A 27,742-nucleotide genomic window follows, 5' to 3' on the forward strand; every position below is an offset into this window, starting at 1 on the left:
AGGGTATATGCGAGGGCTTGGAGGGAACTAAGTGTAAAAGGGGCGTTGGTATATATATATATATATATATATATATATATATATATATAATCTTAAAAATTTAAAGGAGTTTTTAGGTAAAGCTATGCCTTTAATTATTGGAATAGAACGGAATTTCCCAAGCAGAAAATAACACTCTACAACACTCTTAACTTTACTGCAACTGCATTTACTCAATACCACAAACTCAGTGTCCATCTCTCCTTCATTATGTTCCCGAACATTATTAAACTCCTCCAACCTACTCTCATAAATGCAAATATGGATATTGATAACTCTTGAGTACCCTTTGGTTGGATTCCAGGACACTGCCAAAATTGTCCATCTCTCTGGAGATTTGAATATTTCGTTTTTAATCCTGGTACCCAGTTGTTCTACTTGTACATTATACTATATACCCACATATCTGTTTGAATGCCCTGGACACAGGAAAGTACTACTTTGCTTCATGGACAGCAATTTCAAGGTTGCTACATCCTGCCCCCAATCTACGTTTGCAAATGCTCCTCTTTATAGAGCCTTGAGGGTATGGTAAAAATTCAGAAGCAAATCTAAACAAATTTTGTTTTGTTTTGTTTTTGTTTTTGTTTTTGTTTTTTACAGTGTGATTCATTTTATTCTTTTCTTTTTCTTTTTTTTTTATTTTACAATACAATTCAGTTCTACATATCAGCCACGGATTCCCTTGTTCTCCCCCCTCCCGCCCCCCTCACCTTCCCCCCAGCCCACCCCCCATTCCCACCTCTTCCAGGGCAAAGCCTCCCCCGAGGACTGAGATCAACCTGGTAGACTCCGTCCAGGCAGGTCCAGTCCCCTCCTCACAGGCAGAGTCAAGGGACCCTGCATAGGCCCCAGGTTTCAAACAGCCAACTCACGCAATGAGCACAGGACCTGGTCCCACTGCCTGGATGCCTCCCAAACAGATCAAGCCAATCAACTGTCTCACCCATTCAGAGGGCCTGATCCAGTTGGGGAACCCTCAGCCATTGGTTCATAGTTCATGTGTTTCCATTTGTTTGGCTATTTGTCCCTGTGCTTTATCCAACCTTGGTCTCAACAATTCTCGCTCATATAAACCCTCCTCTTTCTCGTTAATTGGACTCCCAGAGCTCCACCTGGGGCCTAGCCATAGATCTCTGCATCCAGATCCCTCAGTCGTTGGATGGGGTTTCTAGCACGACAATTAGGGTGTTTGGCCATCCCATCACCAGAGTAGGTCAGTTCGGGCTGTCTCTCGACCATTGCCAGCAGTCTGTTGTGGGGGTATCTTTGTGGATTTCTGTGGGCCTCTCTAGCACTTTGTTTCTTCCTATTCTCATGTGGTCTTCATTTACCATGGTCTCCTATTCCTTGTTCTCCCTCTCTGTTCTTGATCCAGCTGTGATCTTGGAATACTACTCAGCAGAGTTAATGACATCATGAGGTTTGCAGGCAAATGGATGGATCTAGAAAAAATCATCCTGAGTGAGGTAACCCAGATTCAGAAAGACAAACATGGTATGTACTCACTCATAGGAGGATACTAGATGTGGAACAAGGATGTCTGGACTGCTACTCATGTCACCAGGGAGGCTACCTGGAGAACAGGACCCCAAGAAAGACACGGGGATCGCCCAATGACGGAGAAATGGAAGAGATCTACATGAACAGCCTATACATGAGTGGGGGTAATGAAGGGGGAGGGTCGAGAGAAAGAGAGCTTGGGGGAGCGGGAGATCCCAGCTGGATCAAGAAGAGAGAGGGAGAACAAGGAATAAACAAAATTTAAATGAGATTACAACATGAAAACTGTTACGCGAGACCGGGGCAGAGGTGGTGTGGAGCATGTCAGTCTTAGGCCACTCTCAAAAGTGTGTCGTTGGGAGAGGCTGCGGCAGGGCCTCTGGTAAGAAGGCAGGAGCTTGACAGCTTCTGTAAAGGCCAGGAGCGGGGACAGCAATCCGCAGCCATGAGCGACAGCGGCGAGCAGAACTACAGAACGGGAACCCCATTCTGCTTCAAGAAGTGGAAGTGCTCATGGATCGGGGAAATCTGCACGGCATACCCCTGCAAGGTCTCGCTCCAAGGAAGATCAAGGCGTTCTAGATCAAAGTCAAGGTCCAGATCTGGATCAAGGTCCAGATCCGGAAGAAGTTCTATAAGGCATTATACAAGGTCACGATCATGATCCCGCTCCCATAGACCATCCCGGAGCAGGTCTTACAACCGAGACTATCGCAGACGTCACAGCCACAGCCATTTTTCCATGTCTACTCGAAGGCGTCATGGTGGGAACCGGGCAAATCCTGACCCCAACTGTTGTCTTGGAGTATTTGGATTGAGCTTGTACACCACGGAAAGAGACCTAAGAGAAGTGTTCTCTAAATATGGCCCCATTGTTGATGTGTTTATTGTGTATGACCAGCAGTCTAGACGTTCAAGAGGATTTGCCTTTGTATATTTTGAAAATGTAGATGATGCCAAGGAAGCTAAAGAACGAGCCAATGGAATGGAGCTTGATGGATGCCGAATTAAGGTCGATTTCTCTATAACAAAAAGGTCCTATACCCCAACACCAGGAATTTACATGGGGAGACCCACTTATGGTAGCTCACGCCGCCGAGATTATTATGACAGAGGATATGATCGGGGTTATGATGATTGGGACTATTACAGCAGATCATACAGAGGAAGTGGAGGAGGAGGTGGTGGATGGAGAGCCGCTCAAGACAGGGATCAGATTTACAGAAGGCGGTCACCTTCTCCTTACTACAGTCGTGGAGGATACAGATCTCGGTCCAGATCGCGATCATACTCACCTCGTCGCTATTAAAGCATGAAGTTGAAGACTTTCTGAAAGCTGCCATAGAGCTGGGATATTGTTTGTGGACAATATTTTCTATTGTCTCCTGTTTAAAAAGTGAACAGTGCCTAGTGAAGCTAGGTGACTTTTATACCTTTTATGATGACTACTTTTGGTGGAGTTGACATGCTGTTTTCATTCTGCGTTTGTGTAGTTCGGTGCTTTGTTCAAAGTTGTGTTTTCAGAAAAGTATGTTTTGCATGTATTTTTTTACAGTCCAAATTTTGACTGCTGAGAAGTTTCTATTGTACAAAACTTCATTTAAAAGGTTTTTCTACCGAATCCAGGGTATTCTGAAGATCGAAGTCTGTGTGTAAAATGCTACCAAATGGCAAAAAGCAACAATAAACAAGTTTGATTTTTACTTTTCAAAAAAAAAAAAAGAAAAAAGAAAACTGTTGCGCTTGTAAGCAAAGATCTTTATTATATAAAGAATTTATATATATATATATATATATATATATATATATATAAACTATCAAAATTCTCATAGTTTTATGATACTCTTAGATCTTCTTTTGTGCCTAAAACCGTGTCACATCTAAATTGAATTTATTGGTAGAGTTTTAATGTATATAATATAGTGATTTTTTTTAATATCTAGGAATTAATAGGACAGTAATTATTCCTGGGTACATAGCCATTAATATATTACATACATAAAACTCCACTCATAACTTCAGTTAAGATGTGAGCACAGTTCTCTGCTCTGTCGTGACCAATCATAATTCTATTATTTGAAAGTTGATCTGTGTTGGAAAATATTAAAGGATAAATCTAGTGCCTCAAAGATGAGGACCAAGACCTTAGTGGTCATCTGGTCATTAAACGTTATTTCTGGTGTTTTACTAGTTATTGTCTAATTTAGAATTGGGTTCCATGGACTCAAAATGATCAGTTCCCATACAAGTCTAAGAGCTCAAATTAGGCTAAACACGAACTCAGGAAAAGATTAGTAAACTCTGATCATTCTCTCTATAAATTGTAATTCAGAAACTTTTGTTTTCACTATTAGTCTGCTTTTGCATCGATTTTTTTGGCATAAATTTATCTATAACAGAAAGAATTCTGCTCTTACTTGCACAGACCCATTTATTTAAAGCTGAGTCCCTCTCCTATACATACTTATTCATTTGGACTTATGGTAAATCAGGCATGACTAACATTCAAAACTTGCCAAGCAGTTATAAGTCTAGGTAAGGTGAAAAACACACTTTCAATAAAATCATCACTTTCTCCCTATGATTGCAACAATCATGGCCTTTTTTCCTCCAAAGTAATGGAGCTGAGAGCTGCCAGTAGCAATGGCTTTATCAGAGGCCATGGGAGTATAAAGTAGGTGACAACTAGTATTCAACAAGTCGACCTATCAGATGAATACTTCTCTGATGGGGAGCCCCCCACTTGGCAAAGACCGTGGGGGTCACTGACTCTGAATCCAGTTTCTGTCTGTAATTCTCTCATGTACTGCCACAATTACTCCCTAAAAAGAACTACTATGGGTGTTTTCCCACTGCTTGTGTGTTTATCCCATGTAAATATTCCGTCTATTGGGTACACATATAGCTGTAGATGGTTAGGAAGATGATTTCTGCTTGAGCTGTATAATTCTGATGAACAGAAATAATACTAGGATATTTTTCATAGCTGACATAGGAAAGTAACAGTATTCTCAGCTAATTTTAGACTTCAGGACAAATTTAAAACAGACTACCTACCCCTGCAGAGAATACACAAGGACAAGTTCCCAAGTGTTTGTTGAATCAAGGTCAAGCATGAAGCAACTTTGGTAGATATAATTCTCTGCAGTAATGGACTTTCTACATGTACTCCTAGCCTCACTTTTGATACGAGGCTCGTTTCAGCCAACTATCTGTTTATTGTTTAAGTCCTGAATTTCAATGTCAAACTGTCTGAAAATGCTAACCAATCAGAGCTATGTGCCTGCTTTACACACCTCCCTAGCCTGAGAGAAACCGTGTGATTTCTCATGGCTCAGTCTCTTACTGTTTACTCAAGAAATGCTTTGTGACCTTGAAAATGTAACTCATATTTGTCCAGAGTTTTTGCTATAGAGACAGAGATATGTGTATGTAGGACAGAGATGTGCATGTAAGGCAGAAATGTGTGTGTAAAGGAGAGCAAGTGAGTGAGACTGAGGAAATGAGAAAGTGAGTGAATGTGAATGATGTAGTAATGTGTGAAGGAATGTAGCAGAGTAGAAAGAAAAAGTGTGCATAGGAGAGAGCTGTGTAGGAGAGAGATGTGGGTAAAGAGAAATGTGCATGGAGAGAGATATAGCAATGTGAAAAGAGATATACCTGTGTGGAGACAAAGAGAATTTCAGAGACGATTTTTTTTTCAAGATGAAGTAAAAGAGAAAATCGCCATGAGAAAATGTGTGTTTCCTTATTTTCCCCCTTAGATAGAAAAGTCAAACCTTCAGATAGATAATAATTTTTTTCTAAATCCCTGCTACTCTGTAGGCATTCTTTTTGCGACTCTGGGTGCAGTCCTGGAGGCTGATCTTCCCGGGCTGTGTTAGTAATTGTTTCAGGTGTTCTTGTTAATTTCATCAGCTTTTTCATATGATCCCTGTGGGAAATGAGCTGTGATCCATTCCTAGCCAATGCTGCATGAGAGAGGATCACGCTAGGGCAATATCCAATATTATTTTGTAAGTGCTGCTTTCAAAAAGTGGATTTTCGCCGGGCGGTGGTGGCGCACGCCTTTAATCCCAGCACTCGGGAGGCAGAGGCATGTGGATCTCTGTGAGTTCGAGGCCAGCCTGGGCTACCAAGTGAGTTCCAGGAAAGGTGCAAAGCTACACAGAGAAACCTTGCCTCGAAAAACCAAAAAAAAAAAAGTGGATTTTTCTCCTGTTGGATATTGAACTACTGTTTCATAAGATCTGAAGTTACTATAGCTTCGTTCATCCAGCCTGAACATGAGGTTAACACACAGAAGTGCAGTAGAGATGGAAGAAGATAAGAATGCTCAATGAACAATATCCAGAGTCTGGTCTCTCACCAGACTTCTTGTGGAAGTAAATATTTCTGAGATACTTCAGATAACATGATGTAGGTTTATATCATAGAGATATCCTAACAACTGCAAGTGAAGGTAACAAATTCCTCCATAATGTACTCATCTCCCATTGCACTTTCCACACATCCAAAAACACCTAGAATTTCTGACATTTTGTGAATCCATAACGAGTAAAACATAATGAGATTATAGGCTTCTGGGACTCTAAATAAAGATCGAAATATTGAGCAACAGGGGTTGGAGAGATGGCTCAAAAATTAAGAACAATTGCTTCTCTTCCAGAGGGCCTAGGTTTCCTACCACCCACATGATGGCTCACAACCATCTGTAATTCCAATTCTAAGGGACTAATACTCTCTTATGACCTCCCTAAGCATCAGGAATGCATGTGGTAAACAGACATATAGGTAGACAAACACACACACACACTTAAGATAAAAACATTTAAAAAAATATATTGAGGGTTAGTAAGTAAGAATTAATATGGGCTGGGCGGTGGTGGGGTATGCCTTTAATCCCAGCACTTGGGAGGCAGAGCTAGGCAGATCTCTGTGAGTTTGAGGCCTGGTCTACAGAGCGAGATCCAGGAAAGGCACAAAGCTACACAGAGAAACCCTGTCTCAAAAAACCAAAAGAAGAAGAAGAAGAAGAAGAAGAAGAGGAGGAGGAGGAGGAGGAGGAGGAGGAGGAGGAGGAGGAGGAGGAGGAGGAAGAAGAAGAAGAAGAAGAAGAAGAAGAAGAAGAAGAAGAAGAAGAAGAAGAAGAAGAAGAAGAAATATGGAAAAGGTAATCGTATATTTAAAAAGTACTCAATTCTCTCCTAAAATGTTAAATATTAAATTGCTAAACAATTTTCTAAACATTGAAAAAAAGATGTTGGTAATCATTTTAATCATTTTTCAAATGCAAAAAAAATTATTTTCTATGGTACATAAAGATTCTGTGGGAAATAATTTGTAAAATTCCTAAAGAAAGCACCATAAACCTAGACTTGCTCTCTAATATCAACTGCTATTTATGAGGTGAGGCTTTATGTGAGAATTGAAGTATTAAGAAAATTGTTTGGAAATGATAAGCACAGATTTGGTACATTGGGTCCTATAAGATCAGTTGCTTTGAAGAAAAATTAACTGATAACTGTTGATGCCACCTACATATCAAGACCACATGCTACCAAGCAGGTAGATCTTCTCAGTGTGAGATGTAAAACTACCTATTTTGGGGATCCTGTTGTTACTAACAGTTGCATCTTTACTTGGTTTCTGTAAACAGCTGACTGCTTACCAGAGCCTATTAGACAGTTAGCCTAGGTTACATGGTTGTTCTGATGTTTTCATGGGGAAAATTTGAAACTTCCTAGTCCAACATTGTGTTGACATCTTTACACACTAAATTTTCAGGGATTCGGAGATCACATTCCATCAATGCATCACAATTCTTGTAAGTATTTTTAAATTCATTAAAATTAAAGTTGGTTCTGTTTTTTATGTCTTTACAAAAATATTGATAGAAATAACTCTCTGATATGTCCTTGGATTAAATTTATAAAAATCTCCTTTTGTTTGAGAGATGTAATTATCTTCAAAAAAGAAAAGAGAAAGAAAAATTTAGGGGAAAAAATCAACCTTGGCATCATTTCTAGGTAGAGCTATGATCAACTCCCTCCTCCTGAAGTCCCCCATCCTGACTTTGAATGGTCCTATTAGGCTGGTTCTCATGTCACCTTTTTAGTCTAACCTTTTCAGGAATGCCTCACTCTCCATTTCCAAGACTCTAATGCTAAGCAGCTAGAGAGAGCCTGGGAACTGTTGGTCAACCTTTCCATGTGTGTCTCACCTTCCAGACTGAGAATCACACACTGTGTGCCGTGTTTTCTTGTTGACTCATGGCTAGAGGACCACTGACTCACAAACAACTACTAACAGCCATTCCCTGGTCTGAAAATACCACCTACCCCAAGTCTGAAATATTTATAAAATGGAAATCATCATCTCCAAACACCACCCACAGACTTCCATCAAAACCAGTTTTGTGTCATAATGATTCATAAAAAAAAAAATAAAGTATCTTTTGAGGAGAACATGTTATATTTATTTTGAAGCATCATGAAAATTAAATCCCTTTTTTTCAAGACTGTTAGTCGGAGTTTCAGCTGAATGTGAGAGTTGCTAAGCAGCCTAGATTGACTGGAAATGAGGCATCCACCAAACAGCATCTGAATCACATCACCGACATCACTGTCCACACACCATAACTTTAGTCAGAGTCATAGTCATGACTAGGTCTCCGTGTTAATATTCCTCAGAATATGGATATTCAGGATGTTCCATAACACTAAAATAGGAAATAAAAACAAACATGCACTGTATGATCCATTTTTGCTGTGTAAAGATGTGACATCTAGAAAGTCACCATCAAGGTGAGAGTTATTCGTTTTATTCCCTAACATGTTGCAGAAGGTGACATTCTTACATTCACTTACAAACATTTATTAGAAATGTTTTTAAAATATTATCTATTTATACATTTTTTCCAGTTATGTCCCTTTGCCCAGAACAGAATGCACAAAGACCAGTGTCAATAAATATTCATCTCCCTTGGCTTCATCTATGCATCAATCAAAGAAAGAAGAGCCAAAAATCCTTCTGAACTTCAGTCTCCAAAGAAAGGAGAAAAAGTATGAGTCACTTTAGTTCAAGGTAACTCTAGATATTGATCAACACGAAAATGTCTTAATATGCCTTAAAATATTACTTATGCCTACTACTTTCACTTCCATTTAATTATTAGTAATCCATTCATTATTCACTCACTGCCCATTATGCACAAAGTAATGTATTAGACTCAGTTAGGAAAGAATGGCATCAACAAGATGGGCATCCATGGCCGAGGAGCTAACTGTATAATATGTAGACCTCTCTATATAAACAACAATCCAAAATATGCAGTGATAAAAATCATTAACTGTTAAAGTGTGGAAAGAATTATTCATTACTTACAACAATGGCTCACTCACTGAGCTATATCTCTCCTCTGCCTTCATTCTGCTCTCTACCAAAAAAATCTTACTATACCAAATTTACATGGTATTGTAGATTTTCTAATTCTCCTTCAAACATTACCATATTTATTTCTATGAGAATTAAAATTCCAACAAGCAGAAGATGTAAATACATAGATGATAGACAGTTGAATATATATATATATATATATATATATATATATATATATATAGAGAGAGAGAGAGAGAGAGAGATGCAGTCTTTGTTTGCAATTTATAACCTGTTTCCAGTATGAAATTTTGTTACCACAGATCATGAAGGGAAACTAAAGATCTTTGGGGTGGCTATTAATGCTCCTATGCAATAGTGCTTTTCCCTAAATGTTTTTTTCTTAGTTTTGAAGATGATTTTCAAAACCTTCTCTGTGTTTTGCAATTACACATCCATATTTTCAAATCTCAGAAACAAATGTTGTATTAACTATTTTCCAAGGGAAATTATAAGGATGAATAAGGCACTTGATTTCGAGCAAGGGAGAGACTTGGACCTGAAACTAATTAAGGTGAGGTTTTTATGAACATTACTTACATCTCAGCTGTGAGATATCGAAAATTTTTGTTCAGGCTGTCTAGGGTTTTCATATCCTCGGGAGACAACTGGAATTCAAAAACCTTTCAGAAAAACAAAAGGTTTTGACATTTGAATGAATGAGATTTTAGGTGTCAAAGGCAATGTAAGTAGCATATATGTTTCAAAAGAAATGAACATTGTTTACCAAAGCATTCAAGGTTAATAAATAACAAGCAAAAATAACAAAAACTGCTTTTGAGATATATTAAAACTGCAGTACCAAAGATGAGAAAATACAAACAAACAAACAAAACATTTAACATCATCTAAAGGCAATGGCATCACCTACATAGTTTCCAAGAAATCTAGAGCAAATTTTTGAAATGTATCACACAGAACAGTGATTTTCATGGAAAGTACATTTTGTAATAAATCAATGAATAATTAAAATGTAAACAATTGCTCATTCAATATTATGTAAGTCAAGATGTGTCCAAATTTTAATTATATCATATTTATGTAGGACAAAAGAGCTGGCTTTCAAAAGGATCTTCTTATTTAAATTTGAGACATTTTAACTTCAAAATGATTTTTACTAATTGTTCACATCTTAAAACATATGCACTGGTAAGTCTCTTGGTGCCTTAAAAATATGGAGACAGAGAAGGATGGAGGGAAGGACAAGGAAATTTGTCAACAGTGTAACAAGTGATGAATCTAGTAAGACACATAATTAGGGTAGTGGGAGAGAATAAATAAAACAATTGAATACAGAAAACAACTCATAAATGTAATTATTCTGAATAAGTCATTTAAAATTATATATATCTTTCTGGATCCATTCTTTACAATACATAAAAACTACAATTTAGAGAACAGTTTAGGGGGAAATACCACAAAGCCTTGGCAAAATAGTGAAGGAGACTCTTGCCTGACAAATGAAAAGATGTGATGCTCAATCACATAGTAAGTGTGAAGACTGTAGTAGGTGCCCTTTTTTCGTGAAGTAATAAAAAGAGAACGAAAACAAGCAAAAATTGGGAGAAGGCAATTTAGCAAATGCTTCTGAATGTGCGTAACAATCACTATTGAGACTATGTAAATGCAGAAAACTCATATTCCTTATTTCTTTTTGTTTGAGAAAACAGAACATCTTATAATTCACTACCTAGAATTACAAATTCTTACACTTGTATACTTCTACCCTTCAATCAACAGTGTTCATTTGTGTGTGTGTGTATGTATATCATTGTCAAATAACCATATATAAACCATATCACATTACATTGAATTATATATGATAAATATTACATATACTTACGTGAATTACCATATATATTTATCAAATGGTATATATTTATCACATATATAATTCATATATAAATTCCACACATCATCAATCTCTCATACCTGTACAAATCTGCACACATCTGCAGGCATTTATTACAAAATCTGGGTTTATTCTCCTTCTCCAGCAGCATTTCTAAAAACAGCAGCAATACTTGCCTACAACAGTGAGGCAGTTGTAGCTGTCTGCTAGGCTTAAGTATCAGAAGCACCTCTGATTCAATTGCTGCTCCAGTTTTAATATCAATTTTTTAAATTAAATTTCTTCATTTACTTTACATCCCAACTGCAATTTCCCCTCCCTCCACTCCTCCCATGCCCTCCCTTTACCTCACCTCTGCAGCCCTCTGCACCCCACCTCTGTTTCTGTTCAGAAAGAGGCAAGACTCCCATGGCTGTCAACGAAGCATGGCATATTAAGTTGAGATAGCACTAGGCTCCTCCTCTTGTATTGAGGCTGGGCAAGGAAATGTACTCACTTATAAGTGGATATTAGCTCTAAAGTAAAGGATAACTGCTGTGGGATGGTCTGTATGTCAAGTGTGTTGCTGATTGGTCAGTAAATAAATCACTGATTGGCCATTGGCTAGGCAGGAAGTATAGGCGGGACAAGGAAAAGAATTCTGGGAAGTGGAAGGCGGAGAGAGAGACACTGCCAGCTGCCATCAGGACAAGGAAGATGTAAGGTACCAGTAAGCCATGAGCCATGTGGCAAAGTAAAGATTAATAGAAATGGGCTAAATATAAGAGTAAGAGCTAGACAATAACAGGCCTGAGCTAATGGCCAAGCAGTTTAAATAATGTAAGAGTCTGTGTGTTTATTTTATAAGTGGGCTCTGAAACTGACGGGACTTGGTGGCGGGAGCTGGAGAGAAATTCTCCAGCAACAAATGGCGCCCAACGTGGGGCAAGAGTTTCCACCTAAAAACTTAGAAAAAGATTCTAAAACGGACCTAAAAACAGCTTCCTAATTGTCTCTCTCAAATAAGCGGCAGCTGCTGGTTTGAGCTACTGGCGGGTTCCTAGCGTGCGCTCTCGACCTGCAGTATGGTGGGAATGAGGCCTCTGCAAGTAGCACATTAAACTGTGTGGTGAATTTAGCCTTTGCTAGTACAAAACAAAAAAAGAGGTTTCTGGGCTACACGCTACTTTGGTAAAAGTGTAGACCCACTATTTCTGAGAGTCATGGCTCCCAGAGCTGGCGGAAAGCGGACCGCCGCCATGTTGGAAAGCTAAAGTGGGCGGAGCCAGCAGCCACTGCGCCATTTCAGGCTTAGAATGCTGCAGTTTAAAGCAATAGGCTCACGCTAATATAAAAAAATAAGCCACGTAAAGATGGCTACCACACAAAGAATCTGGATTATGTTCTCTTTGATATTCGTAACTGCAGAAAAACATTTGATTGTAAAAGCTGTTGAGTTATGCCAAAATGTATATTTTAAAGGTACCTTGACTTCAAAATTTGGATATAAGGATATGTTGCTTTGGAAAAGAGTCTCTGCTCTTGTTTCCACAGAAAGCCAGAGACTATGGATTTGTTCCAGATTAAGATACATCAGGTTTGACCAGCCAAGACCCCCTGAAAGGTCTCCAGTGACACCATGGCCCAGATGATTCAACATCCAAAATGGTTTCAAGACAACTGGCTCAGACGATACAGCCTCATGGACTACTCCATGATCCTAAAATTTTCTTCGTGTCCCCATAAGATACAGCGCCCCCCTCCAGCAGGAAGTAGTAAGAGAAGCTACGCCCAAATTCCCAAATATACCAAGCTGGCTTTAGAGATGGAATTGGCTCACTCCCCCTCTAAACCCAGACATATTGCTCAAAAAAAAAAAAAATGCTTAAGAGATTCTTATGTCCCAAATCAGAAGAGCCCTCTGGTGTGGGACAGACAAAAACCAATATTTTTATTTAAAACAGGTTGATTATAAATACAATCTCTTTCTAAAGACAAAAAGGGGATAGTTTAGATATGATAGGATGAAAGGGTAGATTAATGAACCTACTTTTAAAGAATAACAACTTGTTTAAAATGTTTTACATCGCTATAGATTTTAGTTTATTGATACAAGTTTAAACTTAATTTTGTTATACTGTATATATATTTCTATTCTTGTTTGAGGTATTATGTTTATGTAACTCATTTAAAATTATAATGGATAATTAAAAAATAGATTAATAATTAGTCATCTATGATAATCATATTTGTAGCCATGTTAGTTAAGTCTTCTAGATATACATAGTTATATTTCAGATAGATAGGTAGTCTTCAAACACTTCAAAGACCTACAAAATATGGCATTTAAAATGTTTTAAAAATTTAGACTTTCTGGACAATGAGACATGTCTGCTCCTGACAGCACCGATTTACTTCAGAGAGGAGGATGGGCATCGAAGACACTCCATACGGAGTTTATCTTCACCTTGACAAAAATAGCCATTTGGGCAAGAAACTGTTCTTGCCTGGACTGCCTGATCAACTGGACATGCAGGACCCATACAAAGGTGACCACTGAACTTTGCTTAACAAAATGGTCCTTCAGGTTCCTACTTTGCAGAGAAAACTGCCAGACATTCTACAAGACACAGAGAAAAGTAAATAAGAGACTCTAGGCCTGTGGGCTAAAGACAGATGCCCCAACTTTACAAGAGAACTTTGAATGACTGTCCAGGCTGCCAGCTGTCTCTGTCTACCCTACAAGACTCCTAAAGGTTACTTATATCCTTCTCCATTTCTCAGGTAGTAGTATATCCTTCTGAGGTCTTTGATGTGGTTAAAGACTAGATACTTACAATTTTCCTTAGTTATAATAAAAGATAAGTTAGATATAAAACCTTAAACTTACAAATATAAGATAGATATGATCTCTTCTTTAATATTGTAACTGTAATTCTTGCTTGATAATTGTTTTGTTATATGTAATTTTACTATGTTAAAGTTAAAACCTTCCTTTTTAAGAAAAGAAAAGGGGAAGTGCTGTGGGATGGTCTGTATGTCAAGTGTGTTGCTGATTGGTCAGTAAATAAATCACTGATTGGCCATTGGCTAGGCAGGAAGTATAGGCGGGACAAGGAAAAGAATTCTGGGAAGTGGAAGGCGGAGAGAGAGACACTGCCAGCTGCCATCAGGACAAGGAAGATGTAAGGTACCAGTAAGCCATGAGCCATGTGGCAAAGTAAAGATTAATAGAAATGGGCTAAATATAAGAGTAAGAGCTAGACAATAACAGGCCTGAGCTAATGGCCAAGCAGTTTAAATAATGTAAGAGTCTGTGTGTTTATTTTATAAGTGGGCTCTGAAACTGACGGGACTTGGTGGCGGGAGCTGGAGAGAAATTCTCCAGCAACAGATAACCATGTTACAATCCACAGACCCAGAGAGGTAATGAAACAAGGAAGGGTCCAAGCAAGGATGCATGGATCTCCTGGGGAAGAGGAAATAGAAGAGATTTCATGAGTGAATTGGAGGTGGGTAAAGATGGGAACATGAAGAATCTGGTTCAGGGTGGATGGAGGAGAGTATTGAAAGAAATGACTGGAAAGGGGGGTGTTTTGGAGTCAGTCAGAAACCTGATGCAAGGGAAACTCCCAGGAATCTACAAGGATGACCCTAGCTAGCTAAGACTCCTAGCAATGATGGATACTTAGCCTGAACTGGCCATCTCCTGTGACTGGGGAGGGGGAGGCTTCCAGTGGAGGGATTGGGATCCTGGCCCAGCCACACAACCTTGGACCTACTGTCTGTCCTGCTTATGGGAAGTATGGAGGGGAGGGAGGAAAGAGTGACACAGTGATTGTAAGAACAGCCAACCAATGACTAGTCCAGCCTCAGACCCACCCCTGACACTGTCTGCAGCTTCAGGACCCAGAGCCTAGATAGGCCAGAGACCTAGGATAGAACCAAACACGATTGGGGAAAAAATGTGAAGATAATGATGCCTAGTGATATTCTGCTATACTCATAGTTTGGTGACTATCCCAATTGTTATCAGAGAGCGTTCATGTACGAACTGGTGGAAACAGATGTAGAGACCCATAGCAAAGCATTGGGTCAATCTCAGGGAATCTTGTAGAAGAGAGGGAGGAAGGACTGTATGAGCTAGGGACATCAAGGACACCACATGGGAACACAAAGAAACAAGTAACCTGGGCTGGTAGGAGCTCACAGAGTCTGGACCAACAGCCAGGGAGCCTTCATGGGACCGACTGAGGTCCTCCACACAAGTGTGACAGTTGTGTAGCTTGGTCTACTTGTGGGACTCCTAGCAGTGGGAGCAAGGGCTGTCCCCAATGCGTTGACTGCCTTTTGGGAGCCAATCCACACTCTTGATCTGTACACTGTTGAAGTGACTTTACACCTTCACCCACGGAGGAGATGTCTACTTGTCACCCCTTTAATCTTGGTGGCTGTGCAACCTGCACTGGACACTTGATCACGACAGAAGCAGTGATTCTTCAACCCTGTGCTTATCATAAAAGGCTTCTCACTGGCTTGGTTTAGGGCTAAGTGCAGAGAACTGGGAAACTTGTCAGTTGTAGGAAACCTATATGGAACTGAGAAGATCAGTCCACTGAGACTGAGAGGCAGCATCGTCCTGAATATATGTACAAGAGTTCCTTGAAGAGATGTGCAACACAGCAAAGACAGATAATTTTCACTGAGTCCAGGCTAAAGTAAAGAAAATGTTTTAAATCAAAGAATATTCTTAAGTAGTTATTTATATTAAACTACTTGAGAATGGTTTCTTTACTAACTACTAATATTTTATACTATAATAAAGTATACTTATGTGAAATTTCAAAAAAGCAACTCAGGTAAATGAGTAAAACAGAAACATAATATATATATATATATATATATATATATATATATATATATATATATACGTATAATGAGTATTAGAATATCTCAGCATGCATAGAATTAAAAGTAAAATCATAAAAATTTCTAGAATCAAAGTTACTCAGTCCAGATCCCTCATTTCAGAAAATAAAAAAGAAATGCATAGGAAAGGGGTATGTAGTACTTGGCTAACAAAGCAAAGCAAATTCTACATCATCTCCAACACTATTATCAAGTCGCGTTGCTGTTTATGTTGTAGACAAAACATTTCTCAATGCACCTGAAAGCTCACATGTATAGAAAATGCTTGAAATATAGGCTTGAACTAAAAAATGTTCACAGAAATTTGAAGGAAGCAAGCACATGGAAGATACTATGTAACAACCCTAAGAAGGAGAGCTCATCACCTGCAAATTCTCTTTCATCTCATTTTCTTTGAAACTCTGGGCCAGGGGCACAACCCCACGCTGAAGCAGGTATCGAAGTGCAATCAGGGCAGGGCTTCGCTTGTTCTTTTTGGCCACATCACAAAGAACTGGATCATTCAAGAGAACTGGAGAGCTCTGGTCCACCCTAGCAGGAAAGTAGAAATGAGCTGCTGAGGCCAAGGTTTTTGATGGTGCTTCAAAACACAGTAGAGGGCACATACTAGACTGGGCATGATGGTTACGGATAAGAGTCAACTGGACAAAGTCTAGAATCATCTGGAAGATGGGCTTCAGGGATGCCTATAGGGCATTATCTTATGATGAGAATTGATGTGGGAAGGCCCATGTTAATTGTGACTGAAACCATTCCCCTGAGCTGGGGATCCTGGATTATATAAATGGAGAAAGTGGTCAGACCATAAGTGATCATCTGTCATTCTCTGCTTCTTGATTGTATAGTGAAGGTACCACCTGCTTCCAGCTCCTGACACCCTGACTTCCCTACCATTATGGTCTGTAGCCTAGAACTGTGCACCATAACCAGGCCTTTCTCCCTGAAGTTTCTCTTATACGAGTATTCTGTCAGAAAAAGGGAAAAGAAACTGACTCCAGGGCTACTCAGGAGTCCCTGAACCACCAACTTCTGCTTCACCAGGTTCTTGTAAAGAAAGATCCCTCTCTCCCTGAGAACTGAGTGTCATGATGCTAATTGACAGTCTTGCTTCAGGTATACTCTTTTTCATATTACCATTCTTTATATCGTTGTGTTCCCAGAGCACCATAAGCAACGAGAACAATGTCTTTTGATTTGCAGTAATCCAGCAGCTTACTCTGGTTTAAATAAAGATGACATTCAACCTATGAAGGAGTATTATAGAAAGATATCAGATTATATCATATGTTCATATTACGATGAATAAAAATGCTCAAAGTCAATAAAGTAGACTAAGAAAATTATATGCAATATCACCTTTGAATTTAAAACATTTGCAATTTTTCTTGAAAGGCAAAAGAACTAATTTTGGAAGATTCTGGTAAACAACATTTGACTGGGCAAGTTTTTGTGTCAAAAAGTAGTTAGGGGTCAGCAAGGAAGTTCATGGGTAAAGATGTCAGCTGCTAAGCTTAATAAAATCATCAGAAAGGACCATAATAAGATGGTGAGAAGCATCTAAACTCCACATAAGTCCTGAACACTGACTGATTTTTATTTTAACTCAATCTTTCAACAAAATGTCCCATGCTTCCTCATTATTCGCAGCTCAAGGAGAAGATCACTTTCCCCTGCCCGCAAATTCTGCCTACTGGACTAACTTTAAATTTATACATTCTCCAAAGGTGGTGTAATAAATTATGTCCCCATTCTCACCAATACTTTAATAGTCCAAGGTTAAATTTGTAATCTCCCCCATCTTTTGAAGCAATGATACTGCTCTCAGAATCTTCTTTTCCACAAAATGAAAATCACTTCCACAGAGGATAAATGGACACATGTCAGCAGTACAGAATAAGGAAAACCATAAGAAATGAGGAGGGAATGAGAATCCTTACCTGATTGCAGACAGGCTTGTACTTAAGTCCTGGCTTATTTAGGATTCTCTCTAACTGCTTGTGGTTAAAGTTGGACACCCCAATAGACTTGAGCAATCCTGCATCCTTACACTTCTCCAATGCCTGGTGATGAGAAAGAGGTTGTGAAGGGCCATACTTGCAATTGGCTACATCAATATAAAGAGAAGATGGAACAGTTTTTAAAAAATTATCTAGAGTGAGACATACATTTCAGCATTGGAACACTTGCCAGTGTATACAAGGCCCTAAGTTTGATTATAGACACATACACAAAAAAGGTAGGGAAGGATGTATTGCCCAGGTGATCACTGGACTTAAATATGAAGAAGTCAAGATAATGGTGATATTAAGAATAAGATGCCAGGCAAAGATATATTTCTCTGACATCACTAAAAAGTTGAGGATGCTATTACATAAGGTGGCAAAATAACACATATTCCTTATTATTCTGAGTGCTTCTTCATTTTCCATCTCTTACATTTTAGTAATGCATTTCTCCCCTTCTACTCCAGCAAATATATATGCATGTAAATGAATTTCTATACTGAAGGGGAAATGAGCTGGCTCTCCCTCCTTCTGCTTGCTCTATTGTCCTTTGGAAAGGCACTCACCTCCCATGTGTCACAGAAGTCCACTGTGTCCAGTAGTACTTTCCCTTGGTCATCTTTTGGAAAATCATCATCCCCTGGCTGGAAGAGTAATGGTTGTTAAATAAATCTCACAAACACATGTGTCTCACCTATAGTAAGGCTTTTAAGAATGTCTTAGAGGAGCTGCAGAGATAGTTCAGTGATTAAGTACTGGCTTCTCTTTCAGAGGACCTGGGTTCAATTCCCAGCACCTACAGTATGGGTCACATCTATTTGTAAATACGTTACATTGGCAATGCCCTCTTCTGGCCTCCACAGACAATAGTGCACAGACATACACACAAGCCAAACACCCATATACATTAAACAAATATTTTTAAAAAAATTTAAAGACTATCATGGAAATAAGACAATAAACAGCCATAAAGTAGTGAGGCATCATCCTATGTACTGTTTTTACAAAGTGATATACGTATAGAGTTGTACAAATTATCTTTAGGAGCCTAGTTTTGCTGTATTTTTTTATGTTAATTATATAAGTAATTAAATATTTTTTCTTATAATAATTTTATTTTTAAAATTATAAGTACAGCATTTTTCTCCTTCCCTTTTCTCCCTCCAAACCCTCCCATGTATGCCTTTGCTGTCTCTCAAATTCATGGCCTCTCTTTCTTTAATTGTTGTTAATTAAACACACACAAATATATATAATTCTTGCACCTAAATAATATTTTCAAACAATAAAATGAGACCTGCTAGTTGACCTGTGTTCTTTTGTCTACTCTTTCTTTTGGAAAAAAAGAAAATGTTTCCTATTCACAGGAAAGCCCAGTCAATGCATGGCCTTGACCTCCACCAAGAATTTATATCAATCTAGTCCCAGTATAAATAATAAGTATGAATACATGTGGGCCCAAGGGCAGCCATGAGAGCCAAGGATGGCCAATCAGGACTGAGTGCAAGATTGATTATGATAGGAAAAGATGCAGAGAAGCCATAAAGTGTCAATAACCTTGAAATTGATACTATCTTGGGCCACTATTGCCACTAAGAGAAAAATAGGGGCAACACCCAAGCAAACACCTAGTAATACAAATACATGTGAAAGATGTGTACATACAAGATTTTCTGGAAGTTACTTCTACTCTGAGATTCTGACAATTTCTTGGACACCTCATTTCCTAATCCAGTAAACTCTTTGTAGAACCTACTAAGAAGTTTAATAACATAAACTAACTTTATATGAAATTATAATGGAAACTTGTCTCAACCATCCATAAAAATTATTTCCATGCCCCCATGCAAAAATATGTACATTTGACAATATAAATCACCTACTTTCATCGGCACTGGGAAATGCATAAGGTAAAGATCAACATAGTCCAGTTGAAGTCTTTTCAGTGATTTTTCCAAACTAGACTGGACCAGCTCTGGCCGAAAACAAGTGCACCAAAGCTACAGAAGTTGAAGAACAGAAGTTGTGATCAATTAATAGATTGCCCAAACATGCACACTTATTTATCCTAATACTGAAATATGTTTTGTACTTGAAGGAAAGTTTTAATCATTCCCTTTACACCAGAATTTACTTTACTCTCACTTAACAATGTGAACTCGATTATATATATTTGTTATTGGTAGATCATTTATCGAACAATGAAAGGAAATTACTTAAGAAATAAAACACATACATCTGATAACATCCAACAACTGAAATATTTTTCATAGACATTATAATCTATCATTACTTTCACTCACCATTTCTGCAACTGACTCCTTTTTCCAACTTCTGATCAAGTAATATAATTTTCACTTCCTTATATTATATTTCAATAATTTGCACACTTGCATAGTATAAAAACAATACCTTTGTAGTGATGAACATGTCTTCTCTCTTTACAATACCAGCTTTAATTTTGCTTTGAATGGCCTGTCCTACCTCCTCTTCTACTTGATACACAAAAGCAGTATCAATATGGCGGTACCCAACACCTATAGCTAGGTTTGCAGCTTCCAGTGACTTACTCTTGGGAACCTAGAGAAACAACCAAAAGAGGTATTTAGAGATGCATGTTCTGAGAGCTAGGTCAGAGTAGACATAGATGGGAGCTTACTAGACTAGAAAGAATTTTGTCTTTCAAAGTCATCCTCAGACCAATTGTTAGGCAAGAGCCTATTCCCTTGATCCTTGAATTTCCACTTTCTACTCTACAAAACACAACAAATTCTCCAGAAACATTGTAGATGTCACAGAAAATGAAGTATCTCCACAGACTCAATGGTTGCCTATATTTTGTCCCATATTTCAGACAATGAGTCAAAATCTGCTTTCTCGGGGTCTTTCCTAATTAATAGCAAGACTTTCACATCTAAAAACTTCTTTATACCCATGCAGTCCTAGATACTTATTGGCACTGATGAATGCTAAGCTTACCTTGGGTTCAACTGTTTGCTTGAAAGTCACACTCAGTTTATGTAGAAGGGTTACTAAGCAAAATAAACACACACACAAAAAAAGTCTACTTGGGATAAAGGACAATTACAAGCAGAACAGTGTCCTCCTTGACCCTATCTAAGACATTGTCACAAAGGGATAAGAAAGCAAAGATCACAGACACTAAGCAAGGACAGGTTAATATTAGGGACTTGGGCAGAGAACAGTGTCCTATGTCAGTCTTTCTGAATATCCATTCTCTTTATCTGACAGACCTAAATACTGACAGGAAAAGAAAATTGACCCTAGGAATATATCCTCATTAAAAAATAAATTACCTATATCATATTGGAGATTATTCATTCGTGGTGTCAGCCCTTTCAACCTAAGATCATTTGTTTAAAAAAGATATGACGAATTAAATCTAAAATTAGTGCCTTGACTGTGAGATTTGGATAATGATATGACAGTTCTTTTATTAAAGGATTTAAGATTGTGGCTGGGGAGATGTCTCAATCAATAAAGTGTTTGCTAACAACTCTCAGAATCTTAGTTCAGACCTCCAGCCCTCATGTAAAATCAGAGTATGGCATAGTGGTATACACATGTAATCCCATGCTTGGGGATGCAAACTCAGGGTGATCCCTGGAGTTCATTGGATTGCCAGTCTAGCTGAATCACTGAGTTCCAGACTCAGTGGCAGACCTCACAAAAATAAAGTAAGAGCAGTTGAGGGAGACTTTGACCTCTACCCTCCACACACCTGTGCACACACTCATGTAATCATAAACATAATCAAAGGAATTAAAAAGGAAATCAGACAGCCTTTTCTGATTACTTCAATAATTTCCATATTTATCTTTCCATAAAAAAAACACAGTGGCTGAAATTCTGGCTTGTACCACCTTCTCCTGATACCATCCCTGACTTATTTATGAATAAAGCCATTCTATGAGTTACCAACACTGAGGCTTTAGCACTGGCCTTGACCTGATCTTGGGTTTTGTGCCACTTTGCAAAAGAAACAAATCCTGTATATTTCTCCAGATTTCCCTATTATACATGCATAAATCTAATAGGAAGGAAATGTACAAATTTGAAGTTAAGGGGAGTGGTCCTTTGTCACAGAATTAAAGTCTCAGAACGTTTACAAAATAAGAAATTCACCCCAGGTTAAGAAACAGTATTCTTCAATGTTTTCACTTCTGGGGACCACCAGGTGTTATGTGAACCCACAGGAATCGGTGAAAGGATCTCTAGACTTTACTGAGATATAGAATGGGGATAAAGACTCACAAATACAGAACAAGTAAACACCACTGGGTATTCAGCTGTTGTCGTCCTCCATTCTGCCCAGGGATTTTGGGAACCAACCATCCGGCCTCCAAACCAACCAAGAAAGCACAGCTCTTAAGGGGTCACATACAGACAAAGCCACACCCTAGGGCTTGTATCCCAAAGACACTGGCTGAACGGAACAAATTTTCCCACAGCAACCTTGCTCCAAACTCAACATGCATTAATGAAGACCAATAATTCACACTCATCTTTACTAGGTCCTCCTTCCCCTTATCATAATGATGCATTACAAACTCCAGTGAGTTTCCCACAGTTGAGAGTTTGTACATGGGAGAGCTTACTTAGCTCTGGTGCAGTATTCACTATGCGATGCTGAAGGCTACCCCCAAAACAAAACTGAAATATTCCTCAAATATTTGTTTCATGCATTAATCTACAGGGAGACACCCTGAGTTACCACACGGATTTCCCTGCATCTTTCCTCCTTGAAAGGAAAAACGGTGTCATGGATTGTAGTCATAAACAGAGAAGTCCTCTCTCACACTGCAACCAAGAAAGCTGATTGGCAATCTGGTGAAGTTCTTCTCTTCTATCAAACTGAGAAACATAGACATAGGAAAAGCATAGTGCTCAGAATTGTTAGGTCAAGAATATGTCCCTTTAAGTCTGGAGCTCAGAGCCTGGAGATTCATGCCAAGTTCACTCTTAGAGGCTTCAAATAAGAACAGTAAACCCACAGGCAGGTCTGGGCTAGAAAAGCAAATCCAAGAGAAAAGATACAGCCACATCCTGCCAAGCCCTGGTTCCTAAGCCTACAGCAAGAATAACCAGAGAAGATAAAAAAAAAAAATCTTTCTTCCTATCCCTGAAGTTCCTAACTGAGTTACAGTAAATGTTCCGATGCCACTGAGGCATGTACCTTATAGCTCCATCATATACAACACTCACATCCATCCTCAAAGAAAATGTTTTCAGAGTTAGGCCTTCCCTTTGTTCTCCATTAAGCATGCCTCTCTGCTGGCTCACCAGGAGCAGGGAACTTTCTCCCAGAGAAGTGCAAGCATGGAGAAAGACCCTATTCTGCCAGAATCCTGACTCAGCCTATCTAGGGAACCAGCTTCGTCTCCTACCCACAGCCACCAATTGTAGATGCTGCTGTAACCTCTATTTAACAAAATTAATAAACAAGTGGGGAGTCAATCAAACCCTGATGCAGGACAAACCTAACTCTCTGCCTTCTTGGACTTGGAATAGCTCTAGCCTGGAAATAACTGAGAATCATATAGTCTTACCTCTTGGGGTTTATAGGTGCCAAAACCCAGAGCAGGAATGAAGTGGCCATCATTTAGTTTGACAAACTGCTGTTTGGAACTCATAGCTTGCCACTCCTCTGCCTAAGCACGTCCTGAATCTTCTGGTGCCCTAAAGGGGAAGGTGGTAAACATTATATATTAACTTCCTGTCTACTGGCTAACAGTTGGCACTCTCATTCTGGTGGTTAACCATTCCTACTTACTGGCTAATGATTAACCATTTCTACTCCCTAGAAATTTATTAACTAGTGCTACTGTCTGGCTAATGGTTAAACAATACTGCTGAATGCCTACCTTTTAAATACTACTGTATTTAAAATACTACGGTATTAAATACTACTGTCTAATGGACAGCTGACAGAAAGGAACAGGCCATGAAGTTAAAGCTTTATCTCTCATGGAATAAAGGAAACCACTCATTTTCATATGAAGGATGAATTTTAAACAAAGTACTATATACTGATAAAGTATTTGTTTTCTGTAATTTTCTCTTATTATCACATATGTTATGTTTGTGGAGAAGAGAGTGACTGAATAATTATAATACTTCAGACACTTATTGTCCTTTGATCATTATGAAGCCTTCACTTGACCATGCATCATTGGAAATTAAGAGCTGCAACTCCCATATAAATATATTAAAAGAACAAAGAAGCCATTATCGAACATTTAAAACATTTTGATACTCAACAATTAAATTTAGTCAACAATTAAAATAGAAGGGTTAATCTTTTTTGAAATTTTTCCTGTATTTTTCCATTGTCATGGTCACAATACAATCCTGAAATGCATAAAGGGGACAACACAGAACAGTGCTTAGTGGTTGATAAACAATTGGCAACTACTGGGTATTGTTTTACAACAAGCAAGGGAACTTAAACATTACTATAGCACTCATTTGTTAGGCAGTTTTGAAATATTTGTGTACATGTGCTGGGTGTGCCAGAAGAGAGTGTCTGATCTCTTGGGGCTGTAGTTACCAGCAGTCATGGGTGACCTAGCTTGTTATAAGATTGTTGGTCAACAATTCTGGTCCCATGACCTCACAGCAACCTCTCTTAACCACTGAGCCATCTCTTCAGTGCCCAAATTTTAGATCACTATAAATAAGATGTTAAATGCAGATCAATATTTTAGAGTTTGTAGCCTTATTCAATATTCATAAAATAACTAAACTGAAAATAATCAAATTACTATGAGTTTTGGAGTGGGAGAGTAAATGTAAAGTATTGATGAGATACTATTCTATATATTTATTCTATTAAATCTACAATATATGGGTTCTCAATAAAGCTGTACATATGAGACTAGAATATGTGATCATTTTTAGTGTAATCTGACCATACAATGTGCATTCTATACAAGGTAAGGCTGAAATTTATAAAACTTCATTCTTCTGAAAGAAAGTTATGTTGATTAATAACTTTTTATATGCTTTCCAACCTAGAATTAATATCTGTCAAGTTGGAGGCTGAAAAAAAAAAGGTGTTTACTATGAAATATAAAGAGGGTTGAAGAGAGGGCTCTACTGTTAAAAGCATCAGCTCCTTTTCCAGAAGATCAAGGTCTGATTTCAGCAACCATTTGGCAGTCCACAGAGTTATGTAACTCCAGAGTATCTTATGCCCTTTTCTGACCTCCATGGGCACTAAATGCATGTTGTGGATAAACACACCATGTAGGCAAAATATCTATCCACATAAAAATGAATCGTATAGAAAAGAGTATCAGCTATATTTCATTTGTGCCTAGTATCTGTCGCACAGAAACAGAAATCTATCATTGTGACTGAAAGAGCCTGTAATTCATTCCATTGCATTTGTTTACATGTATATCACATATTATTTACACCTTCATCTGTTGATGGAAATTTTAGCTCCTTCCACTTACTGAACTCATGAAACTTTTGTTAATGTTATCATACTTTAATTTTGATTGTCTGCAGACTGTGTGTGTGTGTGTGTGTGTGTGTGTGTGTGTGTGTGTGTGTGTGTATACATGTTTCAGTGTGAAAGTTTATGTACACGGCCCACATGTCCTAGAGAAGCCAATCTTAAGGGTCATTACTGTGGTGGTATTTTACTTGTACTGAAATGTGATTTTAATTGTATATTAATAAATAAAGTTGCCTGGGGGTCAGAGCTATCAGAGCCATAGCAAGAGCCTGGCGGTGGTGGCGCACGCCTTTAATCCCAGCACTTGGTAGACAGAGCTCTGTGTGTTCAAGGATACAGCCAACATTGGAGACACACGCCTTTAATCTCAATACCATAGAGGACCTGGAGGGCTTTACATGCAGGCAGTGACGAAGCAGTCATGTGTTTGGGTTTACAACCAATGAGAAGGCAGAACAGAAAGACTATTTAAAGACATACACACAGGAAGTAGACCCCCTTTTCGAAGAGCTCTCTTGGCTAAAGCAGGAAGGGTAAGGCTCTTAGCTCTGACCTCTTGGCTTTCTTCTCTGAATTGGCTCTGTGCTTCTTATTTAATAAGACGGTTGGTTACATCTACACATTACCAAAGCTACAAACTCTAGACCAAGTAATTTTGTGCTACCAATTACAATGTGGTATGAAAGTGAAGAGCTTCAATGAGCAGAGAATCAAGGAGTCACAACTGAAGAGCATCTGTCGAGGTGAGACACTGTGACGTCAGGAGCAATTTCTCTCATGTGGGAGCATGCATCATATCTTATTCATAGTCATTCTTCTTTCTTCCACGTGCTTCCAGGGTGAGAAAGGAGAGGACTACATTTAGAATCAGAAGTTGAAGCTCCTACAGGGTCTGGCTCTTCAACTTCAACTACTTGGTAATATCAAGCTAATCTCAACCCTGCCCTTCTGGTTTGGGGGATTCCTTTACTACCTCAAGGATTCTGATTCTTCCTTAGACCTTCTCAATGATTGTTTGTGCTTTTCCATGTTTATACAGGAAAAAAAGCCAAATAATCATGACTCCTCAGCACAGTTGCTACATGACAGGTATGTTTATAAAGGGCTATTGGCTGTGTTTATTAAGAAGATGCTGAAGGTGTCGGGGAAAATAAGTTCTCTCAGACTTCTCATAATTAATAAAGTTCTCTTGGGCTTCTCACAATTCATATGTAAAATGGCACAGGCTTGGATCAGAGCACCAGCAGGGAAGATGGCCAACAGTTTGAGTAAAATGACAATTTTTTGTAGGTGAATTTCTAAACAGTCTTATTAAATAAGAAACACAGAGCCAAATACAGGGGTGATAGCTGTAGAGATCAGAGTGAATAGCGAATAACCATTAACTAACCTTAGCTTACCACGCTGCTTCCATAGTTTCCCAAGAGAACCTCTACCTATCTAACCTGTGCCTTTTTTGGCCTTGCTGTTCTGCATTCTCATTGGCTCTGAACCCAGCCACTTCACATCCTCCTCACTGCGTGTCTATACAGACCTCCAGGTCTCTATGTTTGGTACTGGGACTAAAGGCATGTGTCACCCTCCTTGGCTGTGTCCTTGAACACACAGAGACTCTGCCTGCCATGTGATCGGATTAAGGGCATGTGCTACCACTGCCTGACTTCTGTTTATGGCTGCTTATGACATCTGATCTCTAGGCAAACTTTATTTATTAACATACAAATAAAATATCACCACATTTCAGCACAAATAAAATATCACAATTTTTCAAGAATAGAGTCAACATGGCTTTCTGATATATCACACACATAGTAAGAAAAAAGAAATGGACTCCATGTTAACTCCCCAAATTTAGTAAGGCCAACAACTGAAGGAGCTGGCTGAGGAAATGAGAACGGAACAGATTTTTCCCAGGAAGACAATGAATTTTAAACACACTACATTTGACTTCCCAGGTATCTACCTAAGTGTGTAAGACAGTTGTGCCACTAAGCCTAGAGTTGTGCCAATGACACATATTTAGATTCTGTTGGAAAATAATTTCCAGCTTAGGCGCCCTGAAATTAGTGTGAAAATGAGTGGGTTAGTATGGACATTAATAAAATGATACATGAGACATCCTAAGGTTGAGTTGGTGAAAGGAAATTTAGAAGGAGCAGAAACTAGAATGGAAACTGAGAAGTACAGGTCCTATGATACAAGCAAATGGAGGAGGATATTTGTTCCACATTTCCCCCAAGTTTGCAGTATGCAGCAATGTGTCTTTTCCTAACATGACCCACATGACCTCACAAAGCCCTAGTTGTTCATGACTGTTCTTTACTGTGTGCTTGGCTGCCACTTAGTGTTACGAGAGGGTGATAATACAGCTCTTTAGTTATAATCATAAACTTTAAATGGTATTTTATAAATTAGGGGCAAAGTAAAGGTTATAGCTTTTGTCCCAGATCCCGGCTTATGTGACATATCCTCAGACTGATGATGACCAAGCTCTTCAACATGTGTCAATGAGTC

General features: G+C 38.7%; 1 protein-coding gene and 1 pseudogene across 1 annotated transcript; one reads left to right on the forward strand and one right to left on the reverse strand.

Moving 5' to 3' along the window:
- Positions 1-1,842: 1,842 nt before the first annotated feature.
- LOC131910496 (transformer-2 protein homolog beta-like) lies at positions 1,843-3,217 on the forward strand (annotated as a pseudogene).
- Positions 3,218-16,083: 12,866 nt separating this feature from the next.
- LOC131911052 (aldo-keto reductase family 1 member C13-like) lies at positions 16,084-23,396 on the reverse strand. The gene is made up of 7 exons (XM_059263019.1): positions 23,313-23,396; positions 20,155-20,322; positions 19,626-19,742; positions 18,309-18,386; positions 17,677-17,799; positions 16,874-16,983; positions 16,084-16,270 (listed from the first exon to the last, which is right to left on the reverse strand). Exons 1-7 carry the CDS (start codon positions 23,394-23,396, stop codon positions 16,084-16,086), a joined length of 867 nt encoding a protein of 288 aa, XP_059119002.1.
- Positions 23,397-27,742: the final 4,346 nt, after the last annotated feature.

The sequence above is a fragment of the Peromyscus eremicus genome, chromosome 5 (assembly GCF_949786415.1).
Source record: "Peromyscus eremicus chromosome 5, PerEre_H2_v1, whole genome shotgun sequence".
NCBI classification, from domain to species: Eukaryota; Metazoa; Chordata; class Mammalia; order Rodentia; family Cricetidae; genus Peromyscus; species Peromyscus eremicus.